At 71.9% G+C, this 21636-nt stretch overlaps 4 protein-coding genes and 1 long non-coding RNA gene across 5 annotated transcripts in view; 2 read left to right on the forward strand and 3 right to left on the reverse strand.

Annotated features, from left to right (window-relative positions):
* The window catches only part of LOC140644806 (uncharacterized), a 297384-nt gene that overhangs the window by 101573 nt on the left and 174175 nt on the right, over nucleotides 1-21636 (reverse strand). The window lies entirely within an intron of this gene.
* Nucleotides 272-8297, reverse strand: ABHD16A (abhydrolase domain containing 16A, phospholipase). The gene is given in 22 exon segments (XM_072848127.1): nucleotides 272-302; nucleotides 304-353; nucleotides 547-593; nucleotides 1265-1281; nucleotides 1283-1361; nucleotides 1622-1697; nucleotides 2137-2203; nucleotides 2286-2342; nucleotides 2951-3014; nucleotides 3131-3235; nucleotides 3873-3996; nucleotides 4122-4171; nucleotides 5005-5068; nucleotides 5151-5252; nucleotides 5326-5440; nucleotides 6061-6161; nucleotides 6233-6310; nucleotides 6564-6649; nucleotides 6750-6836; nucleotides 7062-7128; nucleotides 7931-7987; nucleotides 8141-8297. Coding segments are annotated over 22 exon segments (1650 nt in total). The 5' UTR covers nucleotides 8267-8297.
* Nucleotides 9866-11768, reverse strand: CSNK2B (casein kinase 2 beta). The gene is given in 7 exon segments (XM_072847810.1): nucleotides 9866-9956; nucleotides 10010-10259; nucleotides 10262-10270; nucleotides 10878-10953; nucleotides 11049-11164; nucleotides 11233-11335; nucleotides 11654-11768. Coding segments are annotated over 7 exon segments (717 nt in total). The 5' UTR covers nucleotides 11726-11768.
* On the forward strand, nucleotides 17126-18578 carry LOC140644909 (uncharacterized). The gene is made up of 3 exons (XR_012039868.1): nucleotides 17126-17403; nucleotides 17887-17926; nucleotides 18565-18578. It is a non-coding gene; the product is annotated as an uncharacterized lncRNA (long non-coding RNA).
* Nucleotides 18773-19719, forward strand: LOC140644751 (tumor necrosis factor-like). The gene is made up of 2 exons (XM_072847811.1): nucleotides 18773-18819; nucleotides 19127-19719. Exons 1-2 carry the CDS (start codon nucleotides 18773-18775, stop codon nucleotides 19605-19607), a joined length of 528 nt encoding a protein of 175 aa, XP_072703912.1. The 3' UTR covers nucleotides 19608-19719.

Here is a 21636-nt window from a genome sequence, read left to right on the forward strand (position 1 = left end):
GGGGGGGCGGGGCGTCACAGACCCATCCCCCCCATTTCGGGGGTCCCATGGGGTGCAGTATGGCTGGGGGAGGGGCACATGTAGCAGCCTCGCCGCCCCTCCCCCACCCCGTTATTTTTTTCGCTTTGCTCCTTAATAAAGAACCTGAACGGTGCCGGTGCCCCTCCCCCCCGTAACCAAGCGCCGGGACCAAAAAAAAAAAATCTTTAATTACGTGTTGCGGGGGTGGGGGAGGGGCGGCGTGCGGTGGGGGAGGGGCGGCGGGGGAGGGTCACAGGCTCCAGGGGAGGCGGAAGGCCTGGGGGGAGGGGGGTGCAGTGGGTCGCCTCGAAGTTCTGCAGGTGCTTCTGGGCCTGGGGGCGGGGCAAAGGGGAGGGGCAAAGGGGAGGGGCAAAGGGGGGAGGAGGGGCGTCAGGGGACCCAGGCATCTGGGCTGCCCCACTGACACCCCTCCCCCACCCCACAGACACACCCCCGCCCCACCCCCACCCGGTACCCCACCCCTCCCCCCCTCCGCTCCATGGGGTGGGGGAGGGGCGTCCTCACCAGGAAGAGCGCCAGCTGCCGCCGCCCATCGGCCGCCATGTCCTCGCCTGGGGGGGAGGGGTGAGAGGAGGAGGGGCCAATGGTGGCCACACCCCCCCAGCCACACCCAGCCCCCGGTTGGTTGATGCATCACCGGTCTCTTCCCCACCGGCCAATCCCGTGGCTTTTTGCCTCGGCCGTCAGGCAATTGCTCCGCCCCCCCACCCATGACACGCCCACCCTCCCGTTGGCCCCGCCCCCTGCACACTCCCGTTGGCTGCCCCTCGCTTCCCTTGATTCCCATTGGCTGCCCCACACCCTCCCAGCACCCTATTGGCCGCCCCACACATCCCCAGCCTCCCCATTGGCTGCCCTATACAATCCCAGCCCCTCATTGGCTGCTCTAAAACCCGACAACACCCATTGGCCACCTTATACACCCCTTGCCCCCCATTGGCTGCCCCATACACTCCCTGTACCTTATTGGCCGCTCCCTGCCCCCACATCTCCCCATTGGCCCAGCCCCAGCCCTTCCCGGCTCCCCATTGGCCGCCCCCATCCCCTCCCCTCGGCCGCCCCCTCTCCCTCGGCCGCCCCCATCCCCCCCCCAGTGGCCGCCCCCATCCCCTCCCCTCGGCCGCCCCCACCCTCCCCCAGTGGCCGCCCCCACCCCTCTCCCTCGGCCGCCCCCACCCCCTCCCCTCAGCCGCCCCTCCCCCTCGGCCGCCCCCCGGCTCACCCAGGCTCCAGGGGAAGGGGGCTGCGGTCGCCGGCGAAGGCCCCCAGCACCGACCGGCACCAGCCCTCGTCCACCGGGCACCGCTGCGCCACCGCGCCTGCCGGCACCGCGCCTGCGTCCGGCCCCGCCCCGCCTCCCCACGGCCCCTCCCCCGACCCTTGGGTCCCGGCCCCTCCCCTCCGGATGCCGGGGTCCTCCCCATCCCAGCCCTCCCCGCCCCACATGGGCTCTACCCCCCCATCTCCTTCCCCTCCCCTCCGGGGTCCCCGGGGGGTGCGGGGGATCCCGGGTGCAAGGGGGGTGGGGTGGGGCTCTGCACCCCCCCGTGGGGTGGGGGATGGGCGGGGTCGCTCTTACTCTCCTCCGCGGGGGTGGCGGCCTCCAGCCACTCCCGGACGACGGCCACGCCCTCGTCCGCCATGATCCGGGGTACCTGGGGGAAGGGGTCAGACCCCCCCGAGACCCCCAACGCCTTCCTGGGCCCTCCCAAACCCCTCCAGGACCCCCTACGTCCCCCTCAACCCCCCAGGAGCCCCCACCCCCCAACCCCCTCCAGAACCCCCCCACCCCCTTCTAAACCCCCCAAGCCCCCTCAGGACCCCCCAAAGCTTCCAGGGCCCCACCAGGCCCCCAAAACCCCTCCAGGCCCCCCCCAGCCTTCCAGGACTCCCCCAGACCCCCAGACCCCCTCAGCCCCCTCCAAACCTTCCAGCCCCCCCCCCCCACCTTCCTCCAGGACCCCTAAACCTTCCAAAAATTCCCCAAATCTTCTCCAGCCCCCCAAAACCCTCCAGGACCCCCCAAACCTTCCAGGGCCCCCAGGCCCCCAAAAACCCCTCCAGGCCCCCCCAACCCTTCCAGGACCCCCGAACCCACCGGTGCTGCAGCAGCTTCAGCAGCAGGTCGTTGCCCCGGTTGGAGGCGATGTCATCGGGGACCCTGGGGGACAAAGGGGGACACGGTCACGGGGGGGGACACGGTCACGGGGGGGACACACGGTCACGGGGGGGACACAGCTCACGTGGTGGTGATGATCTCGTCCCTCGTCCTCCTCACCAGCAGCACCGGGCCCTGGTACCTGGGGGGGGAGGGGGAAATGACAAAAAAATGGGGGGCTGGGGGGGACCCAGGCACCCAGGAGCCCCCCTGGGGGGACCCAGGAGTCCGGGGGGGGTCCCCAAAAGGAACTCAGACATCCAGGGGGGGTCTCTGGGGGAGACCCAGGGGTTTGGGGAGGTCCCCAAAAAGGACCCAGGCGTCTGGGAGCCACCCAGAAGGGACCCAGGGGTCTGGGGGGGTCCCCAGAAGGAACCCAGGCATCCGGGGGGGGTCCCCAAGAGACACCCAGGGGTCTGAGGGGTCCCCAAAAAGGACCCAGGTATCCGGGAACCACCCAGAGGGGTCCCAAGGGTCCCCAAAAAGGACCCAGGCATCCGGGGGGGGTCCCCAAGAGACACCCAGGGGTCCCAAGGGTCCCCAAAAGGGACCCAGGAGTCCGGGGGGGTCCCCAGGAGACCCAGGCAGCCGAGGGGGAGTCCCCAGGGGAGACCCAGGGGTTCAGGGGGTCCCCAAAAGGGACCCAGGCGTCCAGCAGCCACCCAGAGGGGACCCAGGGGTCCCCAAAAAGGCCCCAGGGGTCTGGGGGGGTCCCCAGAGGCCCCAGCCGTGGGGGGGGGGCCCCAATACCTGCAGAGCTGCTCCCCGTTGTTGAGGTTCAGGTGCTCCCTCACCGTCCGGATCACCAGCTCCCCTGCGCCGCGGAGCGTAACGAGGCTGCAGTTAACGCAGGGAGGGCCGGGGGGGTCCCGGGGGGTTTGGGGGGGTCCCGGGGGTTTCGGGGGGGGTCCCGGGGGTTTGGGGACTCACCCCAGCTGCGGGGCAGCACCTTCAAGGCCAAGGGCACGAGGTCGTCGAAGGAAGCGTCGAGCACCAGCGCCCCGACGTCGGGGTAGGACATGGCCGCCCCGGCCGCTGGGGGGAACACGGGGCTTGGGGGGCACCGGGACCCCAGATCCTGGGGGCCCTTCCTTGCCCCAGACCCCCCAGACCCCAGAGCAGCTCCCAGCCCCCCCCAAAATATCCTCCTTTGCCCCTCGGCCCCACAAACCCCCCCGTGCCCCCTGTCACCGTGGCCTCCAGCAGCACCCCAACACCCCCAGTGCCCCCCAGTGCCTCCCAGTGCCATCCCAGTACCCCCAGTGCCCCCCAATGCCTCCCAGCGCCATCCCAGTACCCCCAGTGCCCCCCAGTGCCTCCCAGTACCCCCAGTGCCCCCCAATGCCTCCCAGTGCCATCCCAGCACCCCCAGTGCCCCCCAATGCCTCCCAGCGCCATCCCAGTACCCCCAGTGCCCCCCAGTGCCATCCCAGCACCCCCAGTGCCCCCCAATGCCTCCCAGCGCCATCCCAGTACCCCAGTGCCCCCCAATGCCTCCCAGTACCCCCAGTGCCCCCAATGCCTCCCAGCGCCATCCCAGTACCCCCAGTGCCCCCCAATGCCTCCCAGTACTCCCAGTGCCCCCCCAGTGCCTCCCAGTACCATCCCAGTACTCCCAGTGCCTCCCAATGCCATCCCAGTAACCCCAGTGCCTCCCAGTGCCCCCCAGCACCGGTGAAGCCGCCGATGGACCAGGCGTAGAGGACGATGTCGCGGGGGGGGAAGCGCAGGCGCTGCAGCGCGTATCGCATCACCACGTCCATGGCGTTGGCCTCGCTCTGCGGCAGCGGCACCCCCTGCGGCGGGGGGACGCGGTGGCCGGGGTCCCCCCAAAAATGGGGGTTCCCCCCCCAGAAATGGGGGTTCCCCCCCAAAAACGGGCGTTCCCCCCCAAAAAACCATGGGGGGAGCGGGGACTCACCGTGCTGCCGGCGAAGCCGGGGTGGTTCCATCCCAGGACGGAGTAACCGGCTGCGGGGGGGGGGAATGAGGGGGGTCACCCCGTCTTGGGGATGGATCGGTCCAGGAACCCCGCAAAAGGGGACGGATCCAACCAGGACCCCCCCAAAGCACAGAGAGACCCAACCAGAACCCCCAGGAACAAAAAGCACCCCCAAAATGGGTAAATCCAACCAACCCCCCCCCCCCAAAACACAATGGAACCAACCCGTGACCCACAAACACAAAACTGCCCCAAACGTGCGTAAATCGGGGTGAGCCGCCCCCAAAACAACGTAAAGCAGCCCCAAAAACCTCAAAACATGAAGACGCCCCCCGAAATACAGAAAACTGACCCACCCCGCCCCCGAAAGCAGAAGCGCTGCCCAGGGATCCCCCAAAAGAGCTGAACCAGCCCCAAAGCCCCCAAAAAAGGAACAGACCCCACTGAACACCCCCAAAACAGATGGACCAACCCATACCCCCCCCCCAAAACTAACTTGGTTCATCCCAGGCCCAAGCTCTCCCTGGACTGGACCAGCCCATGGGGCACTGAGGGGGGGTGGGGGCACCCATGTGTGGGGCTTAGGGTGGCCCGTGGGGCTGCGGGGGCCCGTGGGGCGGGGGAGGGCCCTCCATGGGGCAGGGGGGGCCCTGTGGGGCTGGGAGGGCTCCTCTGTGGGGCTGGGAGGGTCCCGTGGGGATGGGGGGGACCCTGTGGAGCTGGGGGGGGCCCTCCATGGGGCAGGGGGGACCCCTTTTTGGGGCTGGGGAGGGCCTCCATGGGGCAGGGGGGCCCTGTGGGGCTTGGGGGTTCCCATGGGGCTAGGGGGGGGCCCTCCATGGGGCAGGGGGCCCATCCCTACCATCCAGGGGGGTGGAGAGGCAGCCGACCTCGTAGAAGCCAGCGTTGCCCTCGCAGCAAATGACCTGGGGGGGGGGACACACAAATGGGGGGGTCACAGCCCCTTCCCCGCCCCCCAGCCCCTCCCCGGCCCCTCCCCCGCCTCACCAGGGTCCTGCCGCGGGGGTCGGGGCCGTCCCGCCGGTCAACAAACATGGTGTCGATCTCGTTGCCGTCGCAGGCCAGCAGCTTGGCCCGCTGCCCGCCGCACTGGGGGAGGGGCGGGGGGTCAGGGCGGGGGGTGGGGGGTCCGGGGGGCTGGGGGTGTTTCCGGGGGTCTCACCTCCTCGACCAGGCGGGCCTGCCCCTGCAGCAGGACGGGCAGCAGCGCCTTCTGCAGCAGCCGCACCGAGCCCGGGAAGAGCATCCGCCGGCCCAGCGTGTGGGCCAGCAGCAGGCTGCGGGCGGGGTCAGGGCGGGCTCCGCCCACGCAGGGGGCGGGGCCCACGGCAGCACCACCCAAGGCAGGGAAGGGGGGGTGGCCACGCCCACGGGGGGGGAATGGGGGCAGGCAGGGCTCCCGTGGGGGTGGGGTCAGGGTTCAGGGCTCCACCCACAAGCTCTGGGGGCGGGGTCAGGGTTCAGGGCTCCACCCACAAGCCCTGGGGGTGGGGTCAGGGCTCATGGCTCCACCCACCTCCCTGAGAGTGGGGACAAGCTCCACCCACCTAATTAACATTGGGTAATAAGCTCCACCCACCTTCTTAGGGGCAGGGTTAGGGGCTCCACCCACATCCCTTGGGGGCAGGGTCAGGGGTAAGAAGCTCCACCCTCTTCCCTTGACTGACAGCCTCCACATTAAAGAACCCCACCCCCACCCCCGAAGGGCAGGGCCAGGGCCCACAAGCTCCACCCCCTCCCCTGGGGGTGTGGCCATGGGCTCCACCCACAAGGACTCCCCCCATGCCCCCACCTCCTCCATCCTCCCCCCAAGCCCCACCCTGGAGCCCTTCCCCCTCAAGCCCCGCCCCCTCTAAGCCCCACCCCCTCGAGCCCCACCCCTCGAAGCCCCGCCCACCTGGCCAGCTGGCAGGGCAGCTTCCTCAGCATCCCCAGGAAGCCCCGGGCGGCTCCTCGGTGCCGGGGGGCACGGAGCAGGGGCACGTCCCGGGAGCCCCCCTGCACACGGGGGGAGGTGGGGGGTCAGTGGGGTCCCCGGGGGTCCCCAGGGGGTTGAGGGGGGGGGCTCACCAGGCCGGGCCGTCGCTGTCCCAGCGGAAGTCGACAGGCCAGCTGCGGAAGTCGAAGGTGTAGTAGGCCAGTTTGCGCTGCGGGGAGGGGGGGGGGAGAGCGGGGTGAGACCCCCAAAGCGCCGGGGGGGTCCCCGAAACCCTGGGGGCATCTCTGACATTGCGGGGAGGGGTCTCCAGCAGCCCTGGGGGGGGCCCTGACACCCCAACGCAGGGTCCCCAGCACCCCGGGGGGGATCCCCAACGCTCTGGGGGGGTCCCTGAGGCCCTTGGGGGGGTCCCAGCACCCTCGGGGGGGGTCCCAGGTTTTCTCGGGGGGTCCCCCACCCACCTTGACCTCGGGGGTGCCCAGGCGGTGGCTGTCCTCCAGCACCGAGATGAACTCCACGTACTGGGGGTTGCTCCAGCGGCCGATGCCTGGCAGGGGGGATGGGATGGGGCACAAAGGGGGATGGGACGCAAGGGGGGCACCGCCGGGGTCCCCGGCATCCGGGAGCCCCCCGCCCGCGGGACTCACCTCGCAGACAGGCCACCCCCGCCAGCAGCAGCACCACGGTGGCGGCGCAGTGGGAGAGCGGCACCACCCGCGACATCGTCAGCAGCCCTGGGGGGGCAGGGGGTCAGGGACCCCCATGGGCACCACCGGCCCCCCAGCCTCACCTCGACCCCCCGGACCGAGCTGGGCCCCCAGAGACACCCCAAGGCCCCCAGCCAGCCCCATTTCACCCCAAACCAGCTCCAGGCCCCCCAAACCAACCTCAGCCCCCTCCCCCGACAAACTTCGCCCCCCGATAAGCCCTGCCCCGATAAGCCCCGCCCCCAGCCCCACCTTTGCGGTACAGGTAGAAGACGGCCAAGGGCGAGGCGTAGTAGGAGATGGACCAGAGCACCGAGGCCTGCGGGAGCCCCCGTCACCCCGCGCCGGGAGGGGGCCCGGGGCCCGGGGGGCCCGGAGTACGGGGGAGGGGCTGGGGTCCTTGGGAGTGGGGGAGGGACGGTGGGGTCCTTGGGGGAGGGGCAGGAACGGTGGGGTCCTGGGGAAGGAGGAGAGGGACGGTGGGGTCCTGGGGGGGAGGGGCAGGGACGGTGGGGTCCTTGGGGGGAGGGGCAGGGACGGTGGGGTCTTTGGGGGGAGGAGAGGGACGGTGGGGTCCTTGGGGGGGGGACGGTGGGGTCTTTGGGGGGAGGGGCAGGGACGGTGGGGTCCTTGGGGGAGGGGCAGGAACGGTGGGGTCCTTGGGGGAGGAGAGGGACGGTGGGGTCCTTGGGGGGAGGGGCAGGGACGGTGGGGTCCTGGGGAAGGAGAAGAGGGACGGTGGGGTCCTGGGGGAGGGGCAGGGACGGTGGGGTCCTTGGGGGGAGGGGCAGGGACGGTGGGGTCTTTGGGGGGAGGGGCAGGGACGGTGGGGTCCTTGGCGGGGGAGGGCAGGGACGGTGGGGTCCGGGGGGGGGAAGGGATACGGGGGCCGCAGCGATGTGGGAAGGAGGCAGGGGGACACCCATGGGTGCTGGGGGGGGGGGCAGGGGCACCCCGAGGGCCTGGGGGGGACACGACACCCCAGACCCTGGAAGGGGGGGGGAGGGGGGGGGGCAGGGAACATCCCAGACCGGGGGGAGGGGACCCGGGGGACACCCCGGACCCCGGGGGGGGACACGGGGGACAGCGGGGCCGCCCCGGCCGGGCCCCGCCGCGCTCACCAGCGCCAGGACGCTGTCCGTGTGCTTCTCCAGCCCCCGCGGCTGGTAGTACGAGTCCTGCGGGGGCACGGGCGACACGGGGGGTCACGGTCACGGTCACGGTCACGGTCGGGTCCTGGTGGCCCCCCCCCGCCGCCATCTTGCCGCCGTCGCCATGCCAACTCCCCCCCCACACCCACACCCTCCCCCCCCCCACGGCCCCGGGCTCACCCAGGCCGGCTCCTCCCGGCCGCCCCCGCCGGGCCCCGCTGCCGCCGCCGGCCCCGGCCCGGCCCCGCGCGGTCGGTGGACGCGGTAGAGCCGCGGGCCCAGGACGCAGCTCAGCAGCTTCGCCATGGCGGCGGCGGCCGGAAGCGCAGCGGAAGCAGACGGGGAAGGAGAAGGGCGGGACTTCCGGCCGCGCTACGGCGGCCCGCGAGGGGCGGGACAGCGAGGGAGACGCCCCGCCTCCCGGGGGTGTGGCCGCGCTGCCATGGCAACGGGGGGCTCCAAGATGGCGGCGGGGGCGGCGTTGCCGTGGTGACGGCACGGGGGGAGGGGTTAACCCGCCCCAAAACACCAAACCCGTCGGAAATGCCGCAAACGGCCCCAAACGGCCCCAATCCCCCCCCAAACGCACCAAAACGCCCCAACACCAGCCCGAAATGCGGCAAACCGGCCCCACCCGGCCCGAAACGCCCCCAAACCCCCGAACCCGCCCAAACTGTCCCCAAATCCACCCAACCCGCCCGAAACGCCCCAAACCCGCCCGAAACGCTCCAAACCCGCCCGAAACGCACCAAACCAGCCCGAAATGCACCAAACCAGCCCAAGCTGTCCCCAACTACACTAAACTGCCCTGAAACACCCCAAAACACCCCCAAATCCGCCCGAAACGCCCCCAAACCAACCCCAAACAGCCTGAAATGCCCCGAATCAGCCCAAACTGCCCCCAAATAGACCAAACCGGCCTGAAATGCCCCAAAACACCCCCAAACCATCCCGAAATGCCCCGAAACCGACCCCAAACCAGCCCAAACCGCCCCCAAACACCCCAAACCAACCTAAAATGCCCCCAAATCCCCTGAAACGCCCCAAACACCCCCAAAACAGCCTGAAATGCCCCCGAATGCACCCAACCAGCCTGAAATGCCCCAAAACCCCTGAAATACCCCCAAATCAGCCCCAAACCAGCCCCAAATGCCTTGAATCAGACCAAAATGCTCCAAAATACACCAAACCGGCCTGAAATGCCCCAAAATCCCCTGAAACACCCCCAAAACCAGCCCGAAATGCCCCCAAGTACACCCAATCGGCCTGAAATGCCCCAAAACCCACTGAAATACCCCCAAATCAGCCCAAAATACCCCCAAACAGCCCAAAATGCTCCAAATACATCAAACCAGCCTGAAACACCCCAAAATCCCCTGAAGTGCCCCAAAACCAGCCTGAACTGGCACAAGGCCCCCAGAACGCCCCCAAACCCCCAAAAATCAGCCCAAAACATCCCCAAGTCAGCCCAAAACACCCCAAAATACACCAAACCGGCCTGAAATGCCCCCAATCCACCCAGCCTGAAACACCCCGAACCCCCAAAATGCCCCAAACCAGCCCAAATCGCTCCAAAATACAGCAAATCCCCGAAACGCCCCAAGCCAGCCCAAAACGCCCGAATTGCCCCAAACCCCCGAGTCACCCCAAAACAGCTCACGACGCCCCAACCCCCCACTCGCCCCAAACGCCCCAAACCCACCCAAAATACCCCAACCCCCCAAAACGGCTCAAAGCCCCTTGAAACGTCCCCAAACCCCCCCAGGTCCCCCCCTCCCCCGCCGCCGGTTCTCTCCCGTTTCCCGAATCTCGTTTATATTTTGGGTGAAAGAAAGGAAAATTCCAACAAGGTGGGGGAGGGAGCGGGAGGGGAAGGACCTGGGGGGCCCAGGGGTTCCCCCCCCCTCAGCGAATGGTCTTGACCGGGCTCTTGAAGTTGCTGGCGGCCTGGAGCTGGAGCTGGTAGGCCATGGGGTGGATCTTGAAGCCGTAGAGGCTGCAGGGGGCGGTAGAGGCGCCGTCAGTAGGTTCCAGAGTGAACGAAGGAACGCAGCGGGGTTTTCAGGGGGTTTTCGGCCGCGGGGGAGGAGGAGGAGGGGGAGGAGGGGGTTGGGGGGCTGACCGGGGACGAACTGGTTGGCGGGGCGCTTGGGGCGGTACTCGGGGTGCACCATGAAGAGCATGTGGGGGAAGCCGGTGCCGAAGTACGCGCCGTCGGTGTGGTGGTGGCGGGAGGACTTGGGGGTGTAGACGTCCATGCACTTGGGGCAGTAGAGCTTCACCATCGCCTCCCCGGGATGTCCGACAGCCCTGGGGGGGGGGGGACGGGGGGGTGAGGCCCCCCCAGACCCAAACCCGCTGGGTTTCTCCCCATTTTCCCCGGGGATCCGGGAGTCTGGCCCCGCCCCCAGCCCCTCCATGACCCCTGACCTCTCACCTGACCCCCCCCGAGTCCCCTCCAACCCCCAAAATGACCCCCACCCCCCTCCCTGAGTGGACCCAGACACCCGGGCCCCCATGAACCCCCAGCCCCTCCCCACTCCTCCCCCACCCCCTGTGACCCCAGACTCCCCCCCCTCGTCCCCACTCCCCGTGACCCCAACCTCCCAACCTCCCTCCCAGCCTCCTCCCCACTCCTCCCCACCCCCCGTGACCCCAGACTCCCCCTCCCCTCCCCACCCCCTGTGACCCCCAGACTCCCCCCTCGTCCCCACTCCCCGTGACCCCCAACCTCCCCCCAGCCCCTCCCCACTCCTCCCCCACTCCCCTGTGACCCCCAACCTCCCTCCCAGCCCCCTCCCCACTCCTCCCCACCCCCCGTGACCCCCAGACTCCCCCCCTTGTCCCCACCCCCCGTGACCCCCAGACTCCCCCCTCCTCCCAGCCCCCCAGTGACCCCTGCCCCCCACCCCCGTACCGATGGGCAGCATGGGCTGGTTCTCGCAGTAGACGCGGGGGCAGTACCCGAAATCCCCCTGCTGGTATTTCTCCAGCTGGGAAAAAGGGGGAAAACGGATAAAAAAGAAGGGGGGGTCGAGGGGGACCCCAAGCGCCGGGGGGCCGGGGGCGTGGGGAGGGGCTCACCCACCATCTGGGCGATGCCGCGGTTGGTGAGGATGTAGCGCGCGTGGATGAGGCCGTAGAGCATCTCGGCCGCTTGCTCGATCAGGTCGCTCTGGTTGGGGTTGTCCTCCAGCTCCTCGTCTGGGGCGGGGGGCGGTCAGGGGGCCCCGACCCCCGGCCCCCCCCGCCCCCTTCCCGGGGGTTCCTACCGGGCTCCAGGTCGAGGATCATGTCCAGCGCCTGCCGGTAATGGGGGACCTGCTCGTTCAGCCCCGTCAGGTTGAACTTGTCCTGGATGTAATCCTCGTCCACCTGCGGGGGCGGCGGTCAGGGGGCGGGGGGTGAGGGGTGGGGGAGGAGAGGAAGAGGAGAGGGGTGGGGGAGCGGGGTGGGGGAGGAGGAGGGGGTGGGGGTGGAGGAGGGGAACAGGGGTGGACAAGGGGGTGAGGGTGGAGGAGGGGGGTAGAGGGGGTAGGGTGGGGGTGAGGGTGGAGGAGGGGGGTAGAGGGGGATGGGGGTGGGGGAGGGGGTGGGGGTAGAGGGGGTGGGGTGGAGGGGAAGTGGGGGATGGGGTGGAGGACGGGGTATAGGGGTGGACAAGGGGTGTGGGGGTGGAGGAGGGGCCCCCACCTCGCAGAAGAACTCGTTGCCGCGGAGGCCGCAGAACCAGGAGATCCACGACACCTCCTCGGAGCTGCTCATCGTCCCGGGGGCTGCGGGGAGCGGCGGGTGAGGCCCGGGGGGGAGGAGGCCCGGGATGGCGGAAGGGGTGGGGGGCCCAGGCGGTTCCCAGCAGCCGCCCCGACCCCGACCCGGTCCGAGGAACCCCAGCCGCCGCCCGGAACCCCCCGGGGCCCTCCCGGCCCCCCAGAGCCCCCGGGGCCCCTCACGGCCCCCGGCCTCACCGCGGCTCTCAGGGGCGATCCGGGCCCGCTCCTCCCCGCACCGCGCATGCGCCGCCGCGGGGCACGCCGGGAAGCGCAGTCCCCTCCCTAAGCCACGCCCCTCCCCGCGAAACCCCGCCCCTCCCCGCGCCGCTCCTTTCTAAACCCCGCCCCTCTCCGATCTAACCCCGCCCCTCCTCTAAACCCCGCCCACCTCCTCTCTAAACCCCGCCCCTCCTCTGAACCCCGCCCACCTCCTCTCTAATCCCCGCCGCTCCTCTAAACCGCTCCGCCCTAAACCCCGCCCCCCTCTAAATCCCGCCCCTCCCGGGAACCAGCCAATCAGGGCACGCCGACCGCCAGCCCGAGGGAGCTCGCCCCGCAGCCAATCAGGACACGCCGAGGGCGGTCGCCCCGCCTACAGGCGCAAGGCACGCTGGGAGTTGTAGGCGCGGAGAGGGGCGGGGGGCTCTGAGGGAGGGGGGAGCGCCCCCCAACCCCCCGCCGGTAATTAGCGGGGGGGTGGTGATGTTAATTAGTTAAGCCCCGCCCCCGGGGGGCGCCGGGGAGGGCGGGAACGGGGCCCAGAGGCCCGGCGGAGCGTCGGGAGCGGGAGTGCGCATGCACCAAAGCAGCCGGCAGGGTCACGCATGCCCACGTTGTCCGCCGTGGGGACGGGGCTTTCTGCGCATGCGTCGCTTCCTGCGCCTGCGCGGTCCGTCCCCCGCGCAGGCGCCCTGCGTCGCTCCCCTCTGCCCCGGCCCGGTGTCTCTATGGTGAGCGCGGTCCCGGTCCGCCCGCGGCCCCCCCGGTCCCGGCGCTGCCCCACGGAGCCCCCGGGGCCCCCACGGCCCCTCCCGGCCCCACGGCCCCTCCCCTGCCCCACCGCGCCCGGGTCCGGGTCCGGGCCTGCCCCCCCCCGCCCCTTCCCTGGCCCGCATCGGCCCCGCGGCCCCAGCCGGGCCCCAGAGCTCAGCCCCACGGCCCCGTCCCTGCCCCACAGCGCGGTCCTGACCCCCGGTGCTATCGCCCCAGCCCAGCCCCACACCAGCCCCAGCCCTGCCCCATAGATTCATCCCTGCCCAACTTTTGCTTCCCGGCCCCATGGCCCTGTCCCTGCCCCACGGCCCCATCCTGGCCCCCCAGCTCCATCCCAGCCCCACATCCCTACAGCCCCATAGCCCCAGCCCTGCCCCATAGCTCCCTCCCAGCCCCACAGCTCCCTCCCAGCCCCCAGCCCCATCCTGGCCCCCAGCCCCACAGCCCCATCCTGGCCCCCAGCCCCACAGCTCCCCCCAGCCCCACAGCTCCATCCTGACCCCCAGCCCCCCAGCCCCATCCTGGCCCCCCAGCCCCACAGCTCCCCCAGCCCCACAGCTCCCTCCCAGCCTCCCCGCCCCTAACCTCTCTCCCCGCCCCGCAGCGCTGAAGCCCCGGGAGCCCCCGCCCCGCCATGACCCCCTCATCGCCTTCACCCGGGGCCGCGACCAGGCGGGGGCTGGAAGGACGGACGCCTGCAGGACCCCCCGGCCCCCCCTCCCCGCCCCCGCCCCCACCCCCACCCCCGGCGAGGAGGCCCGGCGCTTCTACGAGAGCCTCCTGGCCGAAGAGCCGGGGGGCCCCCCCCCGGCCCCCCAGATCCCGGCGCCCCCCTGCGCCCTGCCGGGGGGCCTGGGGCCCCGCGCTGCCGCGGGGGGCGGGGGGCGGGGGGGCGGGCGGCGGCCGAAGCGGGCGGGGGGGCCGAGGCGCCGCGGTGAGTGGGACCCCCCCTTCCCCCGCTCCCCCCTTTAGGGGCGTTGGCGTCAAGCGTTGCGATTCTTGCCTCCGCAGCCCCCGGTTACCCCCGCCCCCTCTACCCCCTTTACTCATTACTTCCATGGATTCTTGTCATCCCCCTCCCCCACCCCCTGTTTACCCCCGCCCCCATTTACCCCTCCCTTTATTAATTGTTTCTATTCATTATCGTAGTTTTCTCTCTCCGCAGCCCCCGCCCCCATTTCCCCCACCCCATTTCCCTCCCCTCATTAATTATTCACGTTAACTTTCCAATTTCTCTCTCCCCGCACCCCCCACCCCCTTTAGCCCCCATTTACCTCCCCTTCATTAATTATTCGCATTAATTGTTTTAATTTCCTTCTCTCCGCAGCCCCCCGCCCCCTTTACCCCCACCCTCCCTTGATCCCCCTTCGTTAATGATTTACATTAATTATTTTGGTTTCTTTCTCTCCCCCCCCTTTACCCCCCCCATTAATTCCAATCATTAATTATCTTAATTTCCCTCTCTCCGCAGCCCCCCGCCCCCCTTTACCCCCACCCTCCCTTGATTCGCTTTCATTAATGATTTACATTAATTATTTTGGCTTCTCCCTCTCCCCCCCTTACCCCCCATTAATTCCAATCATTAATTATCTTAATTTCCCTCTCTCCGCAGCCCCCCGCCCCCACTTCTGCCCCACCTGCGGCACCCACTTCCAGGACCCCCGCGCGGCACCGCAGCTCCACCGCCCACCTCCTGGCGCGGGACCCCCCCCGCCCCCCGCCCCCCTTCCACATCCCCCCACCAACGTGGGCTTCCGCCTGCTGCTGCGGGGGCTGGGACGGGCGGGGGGCTGGGGCCGGCGGGGAGGGGACCCGCACCCCGTCCGCACCCTCCTCAAGCGGGACCGGGGGGCTGGGCTGCCCGGGGGGCGGCCCCGCGTCACCCATTTCGGGCGGGGGACGTGGCCGCCGTGGCCGGGCCCCCGGGGCGGGGAGGGGGGCGGAGGCGGGGGCGAGGGGGCAGGGGAGGGGGCCCGGCCCCGCGCTCGGAGGCGGCCGCTCGGGCCTGGGAGCGACGTCTGCGGGCCTACATGGGGCGGTGAGGCCCCCCTGCCCCCAAGTGCCCCCCTGTGCCCCCAAGTCCCCCGAGGTCCCTCCCCTGCCCCCAAGCCTCCCTGTGCCCCCAAGTCTCCCCCACGACCCCAAGTCCCCCAGACCCCCTGTGCCCCCGAGTCCCCCTCCCCGGAGGATTTTGGGGTGAAACGCGGCGTTTCCAGCCCCACGGTGAGTCTGGGGGGGGGCGGGGGGGGTGAGACCCCCGTCCGTGGGGTGGGGACCCCCCCGCCGTGGGGCTGGGGAGGGGGGGGGGTGTCCCCCCCTTTTCCTGCGCTCTGCTGTGGGGCTGAGTTGGCCCGCCACGCCGGCAGGGGGCGCAGCGCCGCCCGGGCGCCACTTCCGCCTGCGCTGGCCGCCACTTCCGCCCGCACTTGTCGCCACTTCCGCCCGGCGCCGCTATGGGCACCCGCCGGCTCCGGGGTGAGACCCCGCGACCCCCAACACCCCTCCCCCCCCTCCCGCGACCCCCAACCCCCCCGGCGGACCCGGGTGACCTTTGACCTCTGCCCCCAACAGGCGACGACCCCCCCGAGGCCTCCCGGAGCCGCCGCCCCGAGACCGCGGTGAGGGGCGGCCGTGGGGCGGGGGCAGGTGTGGGCCAGCTGGGGGGCGGGGGGGGCAGCTGTGGGGCTGGGGGGGCAGGCGTGGGGCAGATGTGGGGCTGGAGGGCAGTGGTGGGGCAGATGATGAGCTGGGAGAGCAGATGTGGGGCAGTTGTGGGGCTGGGGGGCAGACATGGGGCAGAGGTAGGGCTGGGGGTGGCGGGAGGCAGATGACGAGCTGGGAGGGCAGATGTGGGGCTGGAGGGGGGCTGGGGGGGCAGATGTGGGGCACCTGTGGGGCTGGTGGGGTAGATGTAGGACAGCTGTGGGCCTGGGAAGGCAGTTGTAGGGCAGCTGTGGGGCTGAGGATTAGTTGTGGGGCTGGGGGAGGAGTTGTGGAGCAGACACCGTGCTAGCAGAGCACTTATGGGGCAGCTGTGGGGCTGGGGAGGCGGTTGTGGGGCAGTTGTGGGGCTGGGGGGCAGCTGGCAGACTGGGGGGAGCGGCCATGGGGCAGTTGCGGGGCTGAGGGGGCAGATATGGGGCAGCTGTGAGGCTGGGGGGGCCGCCGGGGGGTGGGAGAGCCGTGAGGTGGACACGGGGGGGCGGGGGGGGGCCCTGTAGGGGGCCCGGGCTGCCCCACGGCTGCCCCACGGCTGCCCCACAGCACCCCTATGCCCCCCCAGCCCCGAGGGCCGGCGGCTGCTGCAGGAGCAGGAGAACAAGCGTGGGGAGGCCCCTGATACCCAGGTACGGCCCCACGGCTGCCCCACATCCTGCCCCACATCCTCCTCCCCAGCATACCTCTGCTCTTCTCCCCGCCTTCCCCACGGCACTTCCGCTCTGTGCCCCACGGCTGCCCCACGGCTGGGACAGACCCCACGCTCCCCCCACGACACACGTAGCCCCACGGGGGCCCCACCCTACGCCCCATAGCGCGCTGCCGTCCTGCCCCACATCTCCCCCCCACCCTGGGGCTCAGCCCCCATCCCCGCCCCACACCGCCCGTGGGTGCCAGCCCCTCTCTGCCCCCCCAGAGCCGCTGCCTGAGCCGCCGCCGCCGCCGCCCCCCGCCGCCGAACGGGGCCCCCCCGCGCCCCCGCCGCGTCGCGGCTCTTCCAGCAGCGCCGGCGCGAGGACGAGGCGCGGGTGGGGGACGCCCGGGCCCCCCGAAACCACCGCGGCCCCCCCCCGCACCCCCGCGGGGCGATAAACGGGGGTGGGGGGAGACACCCCCCCACCCCCCCCAAATCACGCCGCCTGTGGGGTGCTGAGATTGGGGGGGCGGCTCGGGGCAGGAAGTGGCAGTTTCGGGGCCGCCTGCCCCGGCGGTTTCGGGGGGCTCCGTGGCGGCGGTTTCGAGTCGCTTCCGCTTTTCGGGGGGAGCCCCTCCCCCGCCCACATCCGCCCCCGGGGGGTTTTCCCACTAACGGGGCGATGGGCGGTGACGAGCTCGTGGGGGTGGGGGGCCGGGGCCGGGGGTAATTAGGGCTTCGTTAGCGTCGCCCCCCAGAAAATACACCATAGAGCGTGCGGTTGGGCGGAGAGAGCGGCTGCGGGGGACCATAGAGTTGCCGTTGGGTGGGCAGAGGGGCCGGGGTGGGGGAGGGGTTGGGGCTCCCTTGGGGGGTTGGGTTTCTGGTGGGGGGACGTCGCACACGCGTGGCGCACACGTGTGGCGCATACGCGTGTGCGAGCGTGTGGCGCGGGGCGGCGGAGGGGGGCGCGGGCCGGGGTCCCGGGTCCCAGGGGACGCGTGAGGGCGCCGGGGGAGGGGGGCGGGGCGCGTCCGCCCGCCCCCGCCGGGGCGTGTCCCTCCGTGACGAGGCGTGTCCCTCCGTGACGAGGCGTGCGGCTCCGTGACGAGGCGCGTGGCGGGGCCGGCGGGGCCATAAAGGGCCCCGGGGGGCCGGGAGGGCGCAGAAGCCATGGCCGGGTCCCCCGCCCCCCCGCCCCCGGGCCCCGCCGGGCTCTGGCGGCCGCCGTCACCGTCACCGGCGTCGCCGGCGTCGCCGTCGCCGTCCTGCTGCTGCTGCTGCTGCTGCTCTCCCTCGGCGCCGCCGCCCGCCCGCGCTCCCCGGTACGGGTCCGTCCGTCCGTCTGTCCGGCCCCACCCGCCACCGCCCGTCCTTCTCGCTCTCCCTCCGACGCTCTGCCTGTCCGTCCGTCCGTCCTGCTCCCTGCCCCTCCTGCCGCCTCTCTCCCCCGCTGTCCGTCCGTCCGTCCTGCTCCCTGCCCCTCCTGCCGCCTCTCTCTCCCGCTGTCCGTCTGTCCGTCCTGCTCCCTGCCCCTCCTGCCGCCTCTCTCCCCCGCTGTCCGTCCGTCCGTCCTGCTCCCTGCCCCTCCTGCCACTTCTCTGTTCCCTTGTCTGTCTGTCTGTCTCGCTCTCCCCCCGACCCGTGTCCCTCTGTCCCATCTCTCTGGCCGTCCATCCTGTCCCTGCCGGCACCCGCGTCTGTCTGTCCCCCACGTGCCCCACATCCCCCCATCCCTGGCCCCGCGTCCGTCCGTCCGTGTCCCCGCATCTGTCCGTCCGTCCGTCTGACCGCTCTCTCTCCCCCAGGACCCCACAGAGATGCCGATGCCGACGCCAGCAGCGCTGGGTGAGTGGCCCCCACCACGTCCCCCTGTCCGTCCGTCCTTCCCCGTGTCTGTCTGTCTGTCCCCACGTCCCCTGGCTCCCCCACCTCCCCGTCCCCCTGTCCATCCGTCTGTCCCCACATCCCCTGGCTCCCTGCGTCCGTCCCCGTGTCCGTCTGTCCCCACGCCCCCTGGCTCCCCCCGTCCCCCCGTCCGTCTGTCCGTCCCCGCGTCCCCTGGCTCCCCCCACCTCCCCCGTCCCCCTGTCCATCCGTCTGTCCCCACATCCCCTGGCTCCCCTGCGTCCGTCCCCGTGTCCATCTGTCCCCACGTCCCCTGGCTCCCCTGTCTGTCCGTCCATCCCCGCGTCCCCTGGCTCCCCCACCTCCCCGTCCCCCTGTCCGTCCGTCCGTCCCCGCGTCCCCTGGCTCCCCCACCTCCCCGTCCCCCGTCCGTCCGTCCGTCCCCGCGGAAACCCCCGGGGACCCTCGGCTGCCACATCCCCTTTCGGGGCCGCCACAGGAAGCGCCGCCGGCCCCCAGCGTCCCCGTGTCCCCACGTGACCCCGTCACCCCGCCCCCCGTCCCAGCCTGTCCTCGGCCCCCCGCGGCCCCGTGGCCCCCGCGGCCCCGTCCCCGACCGTCCCCGTGTCCCCTCGCAGTGGGGCGCCCGGGGGGCTGGAGCTGCTCCAGGCGCCGCGTGGGGACAAACCGGCCGCTCACGTCGTGGGTGAGTGGGGGACGCGGGGGGGGGCACCGGGGTCCCTGGGGGGCCGTGGGGGCGACGGGGGTGCGTGGGGACGCGGGGGGACATGGGGGTTGTGGGGGAGATGTGGGGGCGACGGGGGATGGATGGGGACACGGGGGGACATGGGGGACATCGGGGTCCTGGGGGGCGTGGGGGCGACATCAGGGCCGTGGGGGGGTGTGAGGGGACACGGGGGTGGACGGGGACACGGGGGGACCTGGGGGTCACGGGGGACACCGGGGTCGTGGGGGAGATGGGGGCGTATGGGGACGCGGGGGACAGCGGGGGGACATCAGGGCGACGTTGGGGTCCGGGGGGGGGCACTTGGGGGGCGACGGGGGTGTACGGGGACGCGGGGGTCCCGGGGGGACACACACGACACTGGGGCCGGGGGGTCACGGGGGGACCCAGAGGGAGCGGGGGGGGGGGGGCTGCGGGGGGCATCGCTTGCCCTGCCCCCTGACCCCCTCCCCCAGCCTCCTCCTCCTCCCCTCCTCCCCCGAGGGGCTGGTGTGGGACGACCGGGTGGCCCCGTCCCTGGTGCGGAACGGGGTGCGGCTGCGGGGGAACCGCCTGGTGGTGCCGCGCGACGGCCTCTACTTCGTCTACGCCGCCGCCGCCTTCCAGGGGGGCCGCTGCCCCCCCCGCGCCGCCGCCGCCCGCCCCCTGCGCCTCTCCGTCTCCCGCTTCTCCGAGGAGTACCCCCGCGACGTGCCCCTGCTCACCGCCGTCCGCTCCGTCTGCCCCGGCGCGGGGGCGCGGCGGCGGCGGCGGCGGCGGGACGAGGAGGAGGAGGAGGAGGAGGAAGGGCGGCAGCTCTGGTTCGAGTCGCTCTACCAAGGCGCTGTCTTCCAGCTGCGCCGCGGGGACCAGCTGGCCGCCACCACCACGGCCGGACGCTTCCTGGACCTGCACGGCGGCGGGCAGGCCTACTTCGGGGTCGTGGGCGTGGACTGAGGGGGGGGCGGGGGTGCGCGGCGAGGGGGGGTCGGTAGGGACGAGGGCGAACGGGCGGGGCCGGGGTGAGGAGGGGTGAGAGGCGAGGAGCGGTCAGTAGGGACCAGGGTGAACGAGCGGGCGGGGGGTCGGCGCGAGGCGCCGAGCGCTCGGCGGGGGCGCGGGCGAAGGGGCAGGGAGGGCTCGGCGGGGGGAGCCGCGGCGCCCTCGGGAGGGACGCGGGGACGGGCGGGGCCGGGGGCGTCCGGAGGGAGCCGGGGCCCCGCGCGGTCAGTAGGGACCAGGGTGAACGCGCGGGGCGAGGGCCGGCGCGCCGCCGCCTCCGGCTCGCTACCGCGGCCGTTGGGCCGGCTCCTAATTATCGGGGGGGAGGGGCCGCGCTTTATTTATTGTGGTATTTATGTATTTATGGGGCGCGGGCGCGCGGGGGCGTTTTGGGGCGCGAGGCGCCGTTGCGGGGCGGGGCCGGGTAATTTATTGCCGCCGGGGTATTTATTGCCGCGCCGCGGGGAAGACGAAACCCAATAAAGAGAAAATCGGGTTTTTACTTTCTGGGGGGAATTTCCCGGTCGCGGTTGGTAACGGCCGGGGAGGGGGGGAGGAGGGGAGGAAGGGGCCCAGACGCCCGGGCCCACCCGGGCTCCCCCACCCACGGGGGCAGGGGGGGATTTTGGGGGAACCCCCGGGGATCCCCCGCCCCCGCAACTGAAACCTGTGGAGGAACCACGGGGAGCCCGGGGCACCCCCCACCCCATAGAGACCCCACGGCGGGAGGGGACCGGGGTGTGGGGGCTCCCCAACCGCCCCCTGCCCCATGGAGACCCCACGGCGGGAGGGGACCGGGGTGTGGGGGCTCCCCAACCGCCCCCTGCCCCATAGAGACCCCACGGCGGGAGGGGACCGGGGTGTGGGGGCTCCCCAACCGCCCCTGCCCCATGGAGACCCCACGGCGGGAGGGGACCGGGGTGTGGGGGCTCCCCAACCGCCCCCTGCCCCATGGAGACCCCACGGCGGGAGGGGACCGGGGTGTGGGGCTCCCCAACCGCCCCTGCCCCATGGAGACCCCACGGCGGGAGGGGACCGGGGTGTGGGGGCTCCCAACCGCCCCTGCCCCATGGAGCCCCCGGGGCGGGAGGGGACCGGGGTGTGGGGGCTCCCCAACCGCCCCCTGCCCCATAGAGACCCCACGGCGGGAGGGGACCGGGGTGTGGGGCTCCCCAACCGCCCCTGCCCCATAGAGACCCCACGGCGGGAGGGGACCGGGGTGTGGGGGCTCCCAACCGCCCCCTGCCCCATGGAGACCCCACGGCGGGAGGGGACCGGGGTGTGGGGGCTCCCCAACCGCCCCCTGCCCCATGGAGACTCTCAAACTAGGAAGGGACCCACCCGCCTGGGCCCCCCAACCGCCCCCTGCCCCAGGGACCCCCCCCGTCAGGAGAGGACCCAGGCATCCGCAGTCCCGGCGTCTCGTACTCTGCCCCATAGGCACCCCAAAACTGGGAAGGGACCCAGGCATCCAGGGCCCCCAAGCGCCCCTGCCCCATAGAGACCCCCAACCCAGGAGGGACCCGGGTGCTCGAATTTCCAGAATCCTTTGCTCTGCCCCATGGACGCCCCACACTGGGAGAGAACCCAGGCAACTGGGCCCCCCCAGCCAACCCTGCCCCATAGACTCCCCACATCGGGAAAGGACCGAGGTGTCCAGGCTCCCTGTATCTCTTGCTCTGCCCCATAGACACCCCCAAACTGAGGAGAGGCCCAGGCATTGGGGCCCCCCCACCGCCCCCTGCCCCACAGACAGCCCACAGCAGGAAGGGGACCCAGACATCCGGACTCCCAGCATCCCTCGCTCTGCCCCACAGACACCCCGAAACTGAGGGGGGATGCAGGCGCCGGGGCCCATATGTGGGTCAGGCCGTGGGCGCTGCCGGGAAGGGGCAGGATGTGACCCCTGGGGGGAGGGGCTGCGCTATGGGGCCCGGACGCCTGGGTCCCCTCTTGGGGGTGGGGGGGGATCTATGGGGCAGAG

This window comes from Ciconia boyciana, chromosome 29, assembly GCF_034638445.1.
Source record: "Ciconia boyciana chromosome 29, ASM3463844v1, whole genome shotgun sequence".
NCBI classification, from domain to species: Eukaryota; Metazoa; Chordata; class Aves; order Ciconiiformes; family Ciconiidae; genus Ciconia; species Ciconia boyciana.

Coding starts and splice junctions, on each gene's coding strand:
- LOC140644751 (XM_072847811.1), top strand. CDS start 18,773: ATGGGGGACATCGGGGTCCTGGGGGGCGTGGGGGCGACATCAGGGCC. Junction 18,820..19,126: donor GTGGGGGCGACATCAGGGCC/GTGGGGGGGTGT, acceptor CCCCTCCCCCAG/CCTCCTCCTCCTCCCCTCCT.